This window comes from Artemia franciscana, chromosome 5, assembly GCF_032884065.1.
Source record: "Artemia franciscana chromosome 5, ASM3288406v1, whole genome shotgun sequence".
In the NCBI taxonomy this organism is placed as follows: domain Eukaryota; kingdom Metazoa; phylum Arthropoda; class Branchiopoda; order Anostraca; family Artemiidae; genus Artemia; species Artemia franciscana.
The window spans coordinates 1,923,041-1,938,481 of NC_088867.1; the positions used below are offsets into that span (position 1 = coordinate 1,923,041).

General features: G+C 35.1%; 1 protein-coding gene and 1 long non-coding RNA gene across 2 annotated transcripts in view; one reads left to right on the forward strand and one right to left on the reverse strand.

Annotated features, from left to right (window-relative positions):
* The window catches only part of LOC136026862 (uncharacterized), a 31,322-nt gene that overhangs the window by 13,187 nt on the left and 2,694 nt on the right, over window positions 1–15,441 (forward strand). Inside the window, exons 3-4 of the mRNA XM_065703588.1 lie at window positions 103–438; window positions 5,906–5,974. Coding sequence (XP_065559660.1) covers window positions 103–438; window positions 5,906–5,974 — 405 coding nt within the window. The remainder of the gene's footprint in view (window positions 1–102; window positions 439–5,905; window positions 5,975–15,441) is intronic.
* LOC136026863 (uncharacterized) overlaps window positions 4,251–15,441 on the reverse strand; it is an 81,780-nt gene continuing 70,589 nt past the window's right edge. Inside the window, exon 3 of the long non-coding RNA XR_010617431.1 lies at window positions 4,251–4,582. This is a non-coding gene — a long non-coding RNA (uncharacterized LOC136026863). The remainder of the gene's footprint in view (window positions 4,583–15,441) is intronic.

The following is a 15,441-nucleotide window of genomic DNA, read 5'->3' on the forward strand; positions in this document are numbered from 1 at the left end:
GAATATAAATTTAATTCACCCTTACATTTTTTACTTAAACTTTTGTTTTAAGCAAAAAATTTACTTATATTCAGTTATAGATTTTAATTTCAACTATTTTAGCTCAAGCAGGATTTGGTGGCGTGGGTTACAACCAAGGATACAATCAAGGATTTGGCAGTGCATATGGAGGTGCATTTGGGAATGGGTTTGGCTACCAGCCATACGGTTACCAACCCGGGTCTGGGTTTGGTGGTGCTGATGTTGCATTTACGAACACTGGTCCCTTGGGAAGACCTGCCCTAAGCTATCAGGCACCAGGGCTAAACATTAATCTTAGAGAGAAGGAGAAGAAAACCAAGCGCGAAGCTGAGCCTGAAGCTGAGCCTGAAGCTGAGCCTGAAGCTGAGCCTGAGGCGGATCCAGCTGAAAAGGAAGAGCCAAAAGAAAAATTTTTTGGTAATTATTCTTTACCTAAAAATTAAAGTCGCGAAATACTTAATACCAACAAACTAAGTATTAAACTACATTAAATAGACCAACTAATATTCATTTGCAAAGAAAACATAAGAAGTGATCAAAGCAAAAGCTAATCATGAAAGTAAACAATGATATCATGACCAAAAAAATTAAAAAGAGAGTTTAAAAGTTTTTTACAGTTTAAAAGTTAAGTATTGAGAAAGGGTCAAACTTTAGTGTAAAGAGCGGGGCGTTGAGGAGGGAACAGCCCCTTTCATATACGCAGCAATTCCTGTTCGTTTTAAGTTTTAATGTTGCTCTCTACTTTAGTTAAGAAAACTTGTTCTTTTTAATTAATTTCTTAAGGTACTAAAGAACTAAGAAGCATGCCAAGTCTTTAGCTCTTAGCTTCATTTAAAAATATGGAATTAGGATGTAATATATGGGTGAATGGGTTCCTTATAGTCACTTCTCTATAAAATGTTCTCTATAAAATATCCAATTTTCTATAAAATTTGGATGGTACTGATGGCGTTGTGGATGGGGAAGAGAAAAGAGGAAAAACACGTTGTATATCAAAGTGATAGAGGACTAATACAAGGGTAGGTGGTGTAAACATGTGATGCCCCGTTATTGTTGAAGCTTACAAAAACAAACGTTGTGGACAAAAACTAATCAGACAGTTCTAACTAAAAGTTTTTCCGGCCTCAAAAGGACTGATCGATAGTATTAATTTATATGCATTAGGGGGTGGGTATTAAATTCATCCGAGACAAGTCTATAAAACACCCGGAAAAAGATAAAGTTATTCCCCAATGATGCTATTGCTTCATATTTCAACTCTCAATAGTAGAAATCGTCTAATAACCCTCTTTTAAGGTTCAAAATAGTTAACGTCTACTAGTCTGCCGTTGACCGGTTTCGACCCCGGAAAAACCTGATAAACCTTTTGCTTTCGAAAACTTGAAAAACTTGGGCTCAAAAATTTAGTGTTTTGAATATTTTTTCTGATATCCCTTGTAGGATATAAACTTGATTGTATTTTGAGGAAGGTAATGCAGCAGATATGTATGTTAATACAGACAGGTCTTTTGTATTAAGATTCTCGTCTCATGAATCAAAAATATTCTGAAAATGATAAACAGATAAGAAATAATAAATTACTTAAAAAATAAAAATACTAATAGATTTTGAGGAAGATAAAACTTCTGATATATGTGTTAATAGGGACAGGTATTCTGTATTAAGATTCTCCTTTCTAAATAATAGTGCCATCTCTTCTACCGTCTCAATGGGTTTTTCTGGTGTCTGGCGCCTCATGAAATGAAAACATTCTGAAAATAATAAAACTAATATGATACTAAAAAAAAATAAAAATACTGACAGTATTTTGAAATAGGTAGCAAAGTTCAAGTGAGTGTTAATAGGGACAGGTATTCTGTATTAAGATTCTAATTTCTAAATGATGTCTCAATGGGTGTTTATGTCGTCTGGCGCCTCATGAAATGAAAACATTCTGAAAATAATAAAACTGATATGATTCTCAAAAAATGAAAATACTGATAGCATTGTCAAATAGGTAGTACAGCTCATGTGTGTGTTAATAGGGACAGGTATTCTGTATTAAGATTCTAATTTTAAATGATAGTGCCCAATTCTTCTGCTGTCTCAATGAGTGTTTCTGGCGTCTGGTGCCTCATGAAATGAAAACATTATGAAAATAATAAAACTAACATGATACTCAAAAAATAAAATACTGATTGTATTTTGAGGAAGGTAGTACAGCTGACGTGTGTGTTAATAAGGACAGGTATTCTGTATTAAGATTCCCCTTTTTAAATAATAGTGCCCATCTCTTCTGCCGTCTCAATGGGTTTTTCTGGCGTCTGGCGCCTCATGAAATGAAAACATTATGAAAATAATAAAACTAACATGATACTAAAAAAATAAAATACTGATAGTATTTTGAGGAAGGTAGTACAGCTGCCATGTGTGTTAATAGGGACAGGCATTATTTATTAAGATTCTAATTTCTAAATGATAGTGCCCATCGTTTCTGGCGTCTGGCATCTCAGAACATAAAAATTCTCTGATAATAATAATAATAATAAAGATACTAAAAAAATAAAAATACGGATAATATTTTCAGGAAGGTAAAACAGCAGATGTGTCTGTATTATGGACATGTTTTTTTATACTAAGATTCTCCTTTCTAATCTATAGCGTTCATCTCTTCTGGTGATTAAATAAAAAAACAAGTTTTTCAACTGAAAGTAAGGAGTGACATTAAAACTTGAAATGAACAAAAATTACTCCGTATATGAAAGGGGCTGTTCCATCTTCAACGCCCCGCTCTTTACGCTAAAGTTTGACCCTTTCTCACAACTCTACTTTTCAAAACAATAAAAAAAAATTACCGCGTAAAGAGTAGGGCTTTGAGGAGGGAACATCCCCTTTCATAAACGGAGTGATTTCTGCTCGTTTTTAGTTTTAATGTCGCTCCTTACTTTCATTTGAAAAAACTTGTTTTTTTAATTTCTGAAATCTTTTGAATTAATGCATGTTTCCATTTTGGCTCTCGACACATGAATAATTAAAACAAAATTTGCATTTTTTTGGCTAAATGGCTTTCTTAGTTTTGATCGAACAATTTTGAGAAAAAAGGGTGGGGGAAAAGGTCTAGTTGCCCTCCAATTTTTTGGTTGCTTAAAAAGGCAACTAGAACTTTTAATTTCTTACGAACATTTTTATTTGTAATAAATATATATAACTTACGACTTAAATTACGTGACGAATTTCTATATTCGTATGTTTTTATTACATATATGAGGGGTTTCGCCACCTCATCATTACTTTGCTCTTTACTAAAGCTTAAGTTTTGTCCCAATTCTTTAAGAATGACCGCTGAATCACAAAGGCTGTAGAATAACTAGTTGAAATTACTAAAAATATTTTAGCGTAAAGAGCGAGGTGTTTAGGAGGATATAAGCCCCCTCGTATGCGCAATGATTTCTGTTCAATTTAAGTTTTAATTTAATTAATTTCAATTTCAATTTAATTAATTTTTTTTTTAAGTTATACTAGAAAATCCTGCGCCCCCTTCATGGAAATCCTCTTCCCACATCAAAATTCTCCATGGAAAGATCCTTCCACGTAATCCCCTCCCCCGGAACCCCTCCCCCTCCAACCATAAAAAAGAAAATGTTTGTACACTTCCCAATAATCATTTCTATATGTAAACAATTGTCAAAGTTTGTAAATTGCAGCCCCTCCCCCGGGGACTCTGGGGAGTAAGTCGTCCCCAAAGACATAGTTATTAGGTTTTTTGACTATGCTGAACAAAATGGCTATCTCAAAATTTTTATCCGGTGACTTTGGGGAAAAAAGAGTGTGGGAGGGGCCTAAGGTCCCCAAATTTTTTGGTCACTTAAAAAGGGCACTAGGACTTTTAATTTCTGTTAGGAGGAGCCCTATTGCAACATTCAAGGACAACTGAGTCAATACGATCACCCCTGGGGATGAAAAAACAAAAAACAAATAAACATGCACCTGTGAATGGTCTTCTGGCAAAAAAAAATACAAAATTCCTCATTTTTGTAGATAAGAGCTTGAAACTTCTACAGTAGGGCTCTTTGATATGCTGAATGTGCTTTGATTTTTGTTAAGATTCTATAGCTTCTATGGGGATATTTCCCCCTATATTCCAAAATAAGGCAAATTTCTCAAACTTTTGATTAGCAAGATTAAATTTGATGAAACTTATTTATTTAAAATCAGCATAAAAATCTGATTCTTTTGATGCATCTATTAGGATAAAAATTCCGTTTTAGAGTTTCGGTTACTATGAGCTGGGTCGCTCCTTACTACAGTTTGTTACGACGAACTGATTGACTAAATGAGTGCTTCTGGCGCCTAGCATTTAATGAAATAAAAAAAAATTCTGAAAACAATAAAAATAAAATAATAACTTACTCAAAAAATGAAAATACTGATTGTATTTTGAGGAAGTTAATGCAGCAGATGTGTCTGTTAATATGGACAGGTCTTTTGTATTAAGATTCTTTTTTCTAAATGACAGTGCCGATCTCTTCTGCCGCCTCTAAGGGCACTTCTGGCGTCTGGCATCTCATGAAATAAAAATACTCTGAAAATAATAAAAATAATAAGAAATAGCAAAATACTCAAAAAACAAAAATGCTGATAGTATTTTCAGGAAAATAATACAGCAGGTATGTCTATTAATATGTACGGGTCTTTTGTGCTAATATTCTCCTTCATAATGATAGTGCCCATCTCTTCTGATGTCTGAAAAGGCTGATGAAATAAAAATACTCTGGTTTCACTCAGTTTCTGATCCCTAGTAGCAAAAACAAGTCAATACAATATAAGAAGCAGAAACTTGGGACTAAATTAATTGAAAGTTCTTTCCAGATACAAAATTAATTATCAATACCTCTTTATTATCTTTAACCCCATTACTCATCACTTTCTATAGCATTATTATCAATTATGGCACCTCAATCTAGTTTCCCAGGAGTCTTATTGTATGGGGAGGATACAGTGGAGAACCTTAGTGATTGTACATAGGGAGCTTATGGTTCCCTATCTGGGGATGCTTGGATCTTTACGCTTAAAATCTATTTGACCACTTCAGAATATCTACTATGTATCCCTGACGAGCCATCGTATTCATCGAATTACCCCCCTCCCCTTATCATATCCTCAAGCCAAGACTACCACGTCAAGTGGCAGCACTTGTTCTGGAGCTACCGCAGGTTGTTTCTTAGCATACAGGACGTGAACAGAGCTTCGTTCTCGATGTAAAAGGCTAGGATTCTCAAGTATAAATATGATCATGTCATATATCTTTTCAAACCTGTGTAAATTTCACATTGAACCGATTGTATAGATTTCTACTTTGTTGGTGTTTTTTTTTTTCCTTTGTATATTTTTGTATTCTTACAAAAAAAAAATATTTTTCCTAGCGTTACCGGTTTTATAAGTTATTTCTTATAAATACGAATTTAAGCATAACAGTCGCTTATTTTTACAGCAACTCGAACTCTTCTATGAGAGCATTGATGTTATTAGCGAAGAAAAATTGGAAAAAAAGCTAAGATATCAAAGAAACGGGGAACCGATGCGTCTTGGGAGATACTAGGCGCCAAATTTGACAGAGATGTTTTAACTTAAAAAAAGCTTCTGCGTGCAGAACGATAGATGAGTCATATAAATGATACATTATTACCTTCACACGAGCGGGGGGATTACAAGTTAATAAGCAGAAGCAAATACAACTTATCTAGGCCTAATTTACAACGTAAATGTCTTAATATCCTACCTATCAGAAGTAGTTTAAAAAATTAGAAGCATATATAGGAGAGTCAGTCCTTTGGAAACACCTAAGCCTGCTTATAATTTCAGGAACCAAAATCTGTGCTAAAAAAATCATTATACCATTTTTCAGGTGGTTTTAGACGACCAGTTGCTACAACTTCAACCCATGTGACACACACATCTATTTCCAAAAGACCTGGTAAGTTATCTCTCTGTTTAAGGCTTATTTTAGACAGTAAAGCAATATTGACTGCGTAAGGTCTATTTTCATCAAAAAATATAAAAATACAACTTACTTGTTAATTTAAAAAGAATTTTCTATACTGAGAAGCGTTAGATAGGTCATTTGTTAAGATACCTTGCTGCTCTCTGGGATGCAAATTCGATGGGAGAGTGCATCTGACCCCTAAATCTCACTGAACGCACCCCCCAGCATTTTGGAAACTACTGTTTTTGGGGTTTACTTCTACAAAATTGATGAAAAAACAAAATTACCCCTTCCCTTGATTTTTAAAAGTACCTATTTTTATATGAAAATTGGAAAACAATCCTCCCTCCCGCTCTCGTATTTTTCTTGACTACTAGGATAAGATTAAATAAAATTTTGGCAACTTTGCCAGCATTCCCTTTTCACCAACGTGTCAGTCTCAGACAAATTGTCGGATGTGTATTCCCCCCCTTCCCCCAAAAAAAGGCTGCATAATAGGCAGTTTCCATGTCAGAACACTATAATTGTGTATGAACTTGGGAATATTGGTATTATGCTCTTCAGAGGATACTTTCACTGCTATTTTTCTATTTGAAAAAAAAAAAAAAACTTTTTGAAATCCCATCTATAGTGTTTTTGTTGGCAGCGGACATTTTACCTCAAATATTGCCTTCTTACCTAACAGATATATGACTGCTCTGTCTGCACTGGGTCCAAAAAACGAATACTCTGTTTGAATAAATTATCCAGAAGAGCTTATTTTGCAGGGTTTATTTATCCTATAAAGCTGCAATAGCCAGGGGCTTGATCGTCTATCTATAATCTCTTGCCTTTACACTGTGACGTTTTTAATAATGAAGCTGCCATAAAAATAGGAGCAAAGGTCTCTGTTCTCCTGTTACAGATTGCAATTGATATTAATTTTATTTTTGGTAATTTTATAATTTTGGTAATTTTTTTTGGTTCTTTTTGGTAACTTTATTTTTGTGCTGCCTCATTCAGACATTATTATTGCTACTGCCCTGTAGCTCTCTGACCTCTTTGACAGACTTTTGTGTTCAGAAAAGGTACACAATACATGTTTTGGTAACTTCATAATTCAGGATCCAGATCAGGGGTAATTTTATCTAGGCTAAAGTTTCTATCCCCTCCCACTAGTTCTTTTCTTTTTTTTTCACGTAAGTTAAAAAGAGTTTAAGAAAAAATATTTTCCAAATCAAATATTTTTTTTGTAATTGCGGTGTATATATTTAAGTAAACTGAGTAAGTAAGAGTAAGAGTAAGTAAGAGTAACTGTAAGTAAAAGTAAGTAAGCGTGTTATTTGGCGTAGAGTCACCACTTTTGCAAAATATGTCACAACGAGCCAAGTCACTTCTATCTTAACTAACTCCTCCTAATCCTGGAACTGCTCCTGCTATGCAAAGTGTTCTCAAACATGAGAAAATGATGGTCTTGTTTGTGTAATCGTAATCGTATTGTTTGTTTGTGTTTCCTCAATAATTTCTTATATATAAAGTTTGACCCTTTCTCTTAACTCTACTTTTTAAAACAGTAGGAAACTTTAGCGTAAAGAGTGGGGCGTTGAGGAGGAAAAGCCCCTTTCATATATGGAGTGATTTCTGTTCGTTTTAAGCTTTAATGTCGCTCCTTACTTTCCCTTAACAAAAAACTTGTTTTTTTTTATTTAATTTCTGGACAATTTTGCATTAATGCATGTTTTGATCTTGGCTCTCCGCACATAAGTAATTAAAACGAAATTTGCATATTAATTAACTGCAATTAATCGGAAAATTTTGAGAAAAAAGAAGCAAGGGAAAAGGCCTAGTTGCCCTCCAAGTTTTTGATTACTTAAAAAAGCAACAAGAACTTTTAATTTTTTACAAACGTTTTCATTGGTAAAAAATATACGTAACTTACGAATTAACTTACGCAACGAACTTCTATATTCGTATGTTTTTATTGCGTATATGAGGAACCCTCGTCAATGCCTCGCTCTTTACACTAAAGCTTAGTTTTGTCCCAAATCCTTAAGAATGACCTCTGAATCACAAAGGCCGTAGAATAAATAGTAGAAATTACTAAAAATACTTTTGCGTAATGAGTGAGGTATAACGAGGAGGTAAACCCCTCATATGCGTAATAATTTTTGTTCGTTTTAAGTTTTAGTGCTGCTCCTTACTTTCAGTAGAAAAAACTTCATTGGTTTTTTCAAATGAAGCTAGAAAATCCTGCGCTCCCTTCATTGAAATTCTCTTCCCCCATGAAAAGTCTCTCGATGGAAATATCCTCCCAAATAACCCCCCCTCAACTCCCCCCTAAACCAAAAAATCCCCTGAAAACGTCTGTACACTTCCCAGTAACCATTACTATATGTAAACACAGGTCAAAGTTTGTAACTTGCAGCCCCTCCCACGGGGACTGTGGGGGAGGAAGTCGTCCCTAAAGACCTAATTATTAGGTTTTTCGAATATTGTGAATAAAATGGTTATCTCAGAATTTTGATCTGGTGACTTTGGGGAAAAAATGAGTGTGGTGCCCTCCAATTTTTTGGTCACTTAAAAAGGGCACTAGAACTTTTAATTTCCCTTAGAATAAGCCCTCTCGCAAGATTCTAGGACCACTCAGTCGATACGATCACCCCTGGAAAAAAAATCCAGGTCTTCTGGCAAAAAATGCGATATTCCACATTTTTGTAGATAGGAGCTTAAAACTTCTACAATAAGATTCTTTGATACGCTAAATCTGACGGTGTGATTTTCGTTAAGATTGTATGACTTTTAGGGGGTGTTTTTCCCTATTTTCTAAAATGAGGCAAATTTTCTCAGGCTCGTAACTTTTGATGGGTATAACTGATCTTGATGAAACTTGTATATTTAAAATCAGCATTAAAATACAATTCTTTTGATGTAACTATTGGTATCAAAATTCCATTTTTTAGAGTTTCGGTTACTATTGAGCCGGGTCGCTCCTTACCACAGTTCGTTACCACGAACTGTTTGATTAGGAGTCCCGTAGTTCAATAGGGCTTGGATATCTAGTGCTCAACGGCTTTTGAAAGTACTTTTGGTGTTTTGCCACACCATAAACTAATCATTGAAGGATACAATTTTATTTCCTCTAAAAATGTGCAATCTTCAATGCGAATTTCTGTCTTAAATGTCAAAACCATTTTATTAATAATACTACATACATACATACATAATAATACATAATAATACATAATAATACATACATAATACATACATACATAATAGCTACTACAGTTTCTTTTTTTGACGTTGTCTTAGTTGATCCTTATATATTTCGATTGGATACTCAAGTTCCCCCCCCCCCAAGAAAACGCAATATCCAGTGCCATCTTCGTTTGGCCAATAATATCCTAAATAATTAATAAAGACCTAACATTTAATTTTGCTTCTTAGAAATTTCCCTTTTTTGTTTATTCGGTATTACAATGCCTTGAACTTGGGGATTTTGTTTTTCTGTTCTCCTCTGAATTTAGTTATAATCGAAATATATCCCCAAGCTGTTGCTTTTTCTTATGTTACTTATGTTTTTCTTATGTTTCTTATGGTTTTTTCAATAGTTGAAATTCCGCTTTGTCAATCCCAGAAATACATTTTTTAATTTTACTCTGCAGTTTTGTTAGATTGAAAAATGCGCAGAATTTTTTTTTTTTTACTGTTTTTCAAACAAGTTTATATAATGCTCTACGACATAATTGGATTAAAATCATAGTTTTAACATGATAAATGAATAGATATGGAAGTTATAAAGACCTAACATTTAATTTTGCTTCTTAGAAATTTCCCTTTTTTGTTTATTCGGTATTACAATGTCTTGACTTTGGGGATTTTCTTTTTCTGTTCTCCTCTAGATTTTAGTTATAATCGAAATATATCCCCAAGCTGTTGCTTTTTCTTATGTTACTTATGTTTTTCTTATGTTTCTTATGTTTTTTTCAATAGTTGAAATTCCGCTTTGTCAATCCCAGAAATACATTTTTTTAATTTTACTCTGCAGTTTTGTTAGATTGAAAAATGCGCAGAATTTTTTTTTTTTACTGTTTTTCAAACAAGTTTATATGATGCTCTACGACATAATTGGATTAAAATCATAGTTTTAACATGATAAATGAATAGATATGGAACTAATAAGTATCTTGCCCTTTCATTAAAAATAAAAATTATAGACTTGTTGCGAAACTGTGTTTGGTTATGAGGGCAAGTGATTTTAGAGGGCAAATAAAACTTAATAAGATGGCAAGCGCCGGAGGGCAAATAAACCTTAACAAGGAAAAATTAATTTTTATTCAGGGTTTTGGATTCTTCTAGTTTCAATTGGGAACGCTACATTTCCAATAAAACAATTTATCCAGTAAAATTCTACAATTCCAGTAAAATTTTTATCCCCATTAGTCTATTTTAAAGTGCTCTATGTTAATCAACTTTTAATCCGGTTACCTTGCAGTTAAATTTCTGTTTTATATATACTTTACACCTTGTATTATTGACAAATTGCATTACGGCAACGGTAGCTCGAAAAGCAGTATATTACAAAGCTCGTTTTTTGCAAGAGTATGACAAACATTGGAATATATAGAATAAATAATTTCGAAGACCACACTGCCTTTGCATGACGATAAATAAAATTTGAAATAGGGATAAACCCTTTTATTAGACAGTGGTAATTCACAAAAAAACATTTGATATTTCTGTCCCTTCTGCACTGACCGAAATAAAAAAGTTATGACCAATAATATATATTCGTAGCATAATTATCTAGTGTCTAATGTTCGTGTTTTTTTTTTTGCAATTCAATAACGGAAGCAAATCACCTTGACCTTCTAGGTTCCAGTCTTTTAGAATCATTTGAATTTACAATTGAACAAAGGTTAAACGCCTTGGGTGAGATGAATCGTACTATATTTAACTTCAATAAATTGTCAAATAAAGTTCGAGCCAAAATCACATGCGTCTCTATTTAAGGTTATGTTCTTGAATAAATCATCTTATTTCAATTGTTTCCCGGAAATTTTGCTTTATGCTCCGGTCTCTAGAAATCAGAGATACATTTTCGAACAAGATAATATGGTCCAAGTAATCAAAATGTTCCAGTGTAGCTGATGTAAAATCTTCAGGTTCGGAATTAAGGTTCAGGTTTGGGTCTTAAGGCCGGATCATTATATCGCGTGAAAAAAATATATGGGATAAAGTTTTACATTTGAAATGACTTCCACAAACAAACCATATTTAGCTGATATGTTTAACAAAAAGGCAAAAAACAATAACAATAACAATAACAAACAAACTACATCAAAAAGTGTAACAATTACACAAACTAAAAAAAAAACAATAAATAGAAAACATGTTTAAAAAAGAATACAAATAATTAATAACTTGAAAAGTGAAAAACTATGAGACAATTTTCATAAATCAAACAATATTTGGTGTTAACAGAAAGAGAAACAATCTATATTGAGTTCCAAAATTTTATTGAAAATAGAATGCGATAAACTTCATTTCCGTTTTGAAGCAAATTAGGGTCATTATGGGAGCTTTTTGGCTTATTATTATAGTATATTACTTCAATTATTTCCCGGAAATTTTGCTTTATGCTCCAGTCTCTAGAAATCAGAGAGACATTTTCGAACAAGATAATAATAATAATAATAATAATAATTATTATTATTATTATTACCCACAAATATACAAAAGTATAAACAGTGGAGTACAGAGAAAAAATTAATAAACAAAGCAAAAACAAAAGTGCACGTAACTCAACAATGGCAAGCACAATAAATCTAAAATAACAAAGAAAAACAGTATAATAAAATAGACTAACAGATCAGTAGAACAGACGAAGTTAAGCTGCATTAATAACTAGAAATATTTACAGACACAGTATAGACCGCCGCTCATCTTTCGTATTCATCAAATTCATCATTTATTAATAACCAACAAAGATATGGAGAAAAGAAAAAGCAAACGAAATTGACAAAATGACCAAAAAAAAAAATACTTATCCTACATAATGCATAAATAACAAGAGAAAATATAACTAAACTAGAAAGATAACTTATAAGAAGAAGAAGATTATGGCAGCATCGCCCCATACAGGGAATTATTCTTGCAGAGAGATCGGACATAGCGAGACAGCCAATTTTGGACGGTCAGGTATGGATCAAGAATGCCATATCTTTCACTAATCCAAGAGTTTTTGGTCCAGGGTGGTAGGCCTAACAAGAACATACAAAAACGGTAAAAGCATGACCGGATGGTACGTTTATTCCGATCGGTTAATAGAGCCCAAAACGGGGAAAGACCAATAACATGTGGCTGCACCAGCGCATTGAAAAGTCTTGCTCTGATATGTCTATTATAATTTGTCTAGGTAGATATGAGTAGACCATAAGATTTGCGGATCTTGCTGGTCAAATGTTCAACTAGCACTGATCTCATAGATTTCACATCACAACTGATTGGGAGCCCGAGTTAAACTAAACTAGGCGCTGGTTTCACGACACTATTTCCAAGTCGGATATCAGGAATATCATCTGAGCTTTGATGGTTGAAAACAACAATTCCACTCTTACTTTCGTTAAAAGACAGGTTTATTTCGGAATACGCATTTCTTAGTATATCAAAGTTCTTTTCTATCATCCAAAAAGAACGGCTTAAATTCAGTATATCATCGGCATAATTTAACAGTGATATATCTCTACCTCTAAACAATAAGACTCATCTCAACATCTTTTTGTGATTCTACAACACTATTATTGTAAAGGGTAGGGGAAGAAACTGCACCTTGCCGTATGCCCTTTTCTACAGGAACTACTACAGCCAAAATTTGTGGACCATCAATCGTCGGGACTTTAATTCTAACCTTCAGTTTTCTTATATAAATTTCGGAGTGGTAGGACGATTGATCTGTCAAGGCCACGTTTAAGCGCACACTGCAGTATCTGAGCATGGACGCCAGAATCGAACGCTCAGCGTACGTAATGACTAGCTGCTATAACCCTTTCCCCTGTCTGGTCACACTCTAAAAGTACATTACAAATAAGATGGTGAACAGGTTCCCTACTAACACACTGTTTAAAACCAAATTGGTTATCAGGGCTTTCACAGACTCTACATAACTCATCAATAAAAAGAAGCTCAAAAATTTTGCAAAAAAATGGGGCAACTGTTATGGGGCGGTGAGAACTGCATTGAGCAGGGTCTTTTCCTTTCTTTATACCGGCGTGACGACCCCGACACAGAAGGAATCTGGCACTAAACCTCAAGTGAAGATCATCTGGTAAAACACAGTGAGATGCTCAAGGACCCTTTGGCTGCCATGAGCTAAATGCATGCCACAAATTTGGTCAATGCCTCGCGAAAACTTCTTCTTTGCTTTAATTATCGCTGCCCGAGTGAAGGCGATGCTTCACTTAACAGGAGAACAAGGTTATTTTCATATTTCGACACAAGCTGAGCGTCGGGTGTTGCAAATTCTATTTTGTAATAACTATTCCACTGTTCTTCTGTGGGCCAGAGGCTGGGACCGTCGCAATCACTTCTTTTTTCCTTTTAAGGAAATTCCACACGGCATTTGGCTCACTTTTCAGCGCGTTACTATTTTCGTCCAGAAGGGTAGCTTTGTGCTTCTGCAGGCATTTGGCAAACTTTCTTTTCAGATAAATCCGCACCGTATTCACAGCACCTGACCGGGGCTTTCCTATATCCATCCACATTTTGTGCCAAAACTTAGAAGCATGACATAGCTGAGCTAGGAGTGGGTTTTCTTTCCAGCGTGGAACTTCAGTACCAATGCGAGCCCTGTATTGTGGCACCGCAGCACTTTCAGCGACTCTCAAAGCATGGATTATTTCCATGCAATATACATTTAAATCAATCTGTTTTTCAGTGATTTCTAGACTTGAATTCGCTTGTAGAAGGTGGTAGGGTACCTTGATCCTTCCCATAATTTCATCAGAAACAGACTGATATACGTCTATATTGTTCTTCTTCCAGTCAGATTTCTTACGCCACTTCCTGAGTTTGCTGGGACCTATGCTTGGCTGTAGAGTTGTATCGAAAGAACAGGATGCGGGTAAGTGATCGGAAATGTTGATTGTAGTGTTCACATATGGAGAGGGGAGAGGCAATGTCGTGTGCTTGGTTTGAAGAAAGAAATCAAGGGTCGAGGTTGCTCCCGAATTATGGATGTATGTAAAATCAAGATTGTTCAAAAGAACCTCAAGACCGGCGAGGGCATTAAGGAAGATTTGTGAACGTGGGTTTGTACCAGACAGATTACAGTTCATGTCACCCGCTAGTATAACGTTTAGTCCCTGTTGTTTTGAACCACTAACTGAACTTGCTAATTTTTTGCAAGCAATACTGAACTTGCGTTCAGACTTAAGGTCTCTGTAGTCAGTTGGCATGTACACTGAGTAAATGACAGTCTCGTTTATTTTGACCGCAACATAGTTGTCAGAAGACGAGTGAAGACTCGGTAGAAGTTCCGCTCGGGCGAGTATCGCTATACCACCGGATGTCCTACCTTTTCCACTTTGACTGGTTATCGCTGAAACCCCAAATACTTTCAGCCATCCGTCAAGTGAAAGAATGTCCAGGATTTCACTGGAGAGAAAGTGTCCTTGTATACACAATACGTCACATGACTCCATTAGGAGATACAGAAAAAGCCTTTTATTAATAACACCACCATTTATGTTCCAAGTAGTTATCCTTAAAGTTTGACTGTTCATTTCTTAAGCAGTAGTTTCTGTGCTTCTGGACATTTATACGAATAACAGGGGTGATCGGAGGAGCCAAAGAGAGCGTATTTCATGACAGGTTGACACGGGTTTTCTTTGGAGTTCTGGTGGTCACCAGCGGATTTAGAGCATCTCGGGGAAGATTTACAGTTATTTGCAGTATGGCCGTAGCACTGGCATTTATAGCACTGGGTAGGCAAAAACTTGTACTCAGTTATGGGTAGACGCTCGTAACCAATAACAAGGGGATTCTCAGTGGCATACTTTAGATGGTCACGTGACTCAAACTTTAATCGAAAAGAACTCGTGCTTCCTAACTGAACAACTTGTGTACAGTTATTAGCGACATCGCATAGGTCACTTTTAGATGTTCCGTCAGGCACTCGGCGTACTATACCGAAAAAGGCAGGACTCTTTACCTTAGCATTAATGGATTGGTCTGCTTTGCTTAATCCATCTTCCAGAGTATTGGCGGCAACCTTGTCCGATAGAACTACTTGCCATGCATCCCTCCTAGGTCTCAAAACAACTATGCTTGAACTGACACCCCCACAAGCTGTATCCAGGAAATCTTTTCGAGCGTCAGGATTATTCAAGTTTTTTGGTGGATTTTTCACAATAACTGAATAGGACGGTTTTGCGGGTGGGGGAGGTTTCATTTCAGGAATAGTTTGCACGACTGACCTTGCT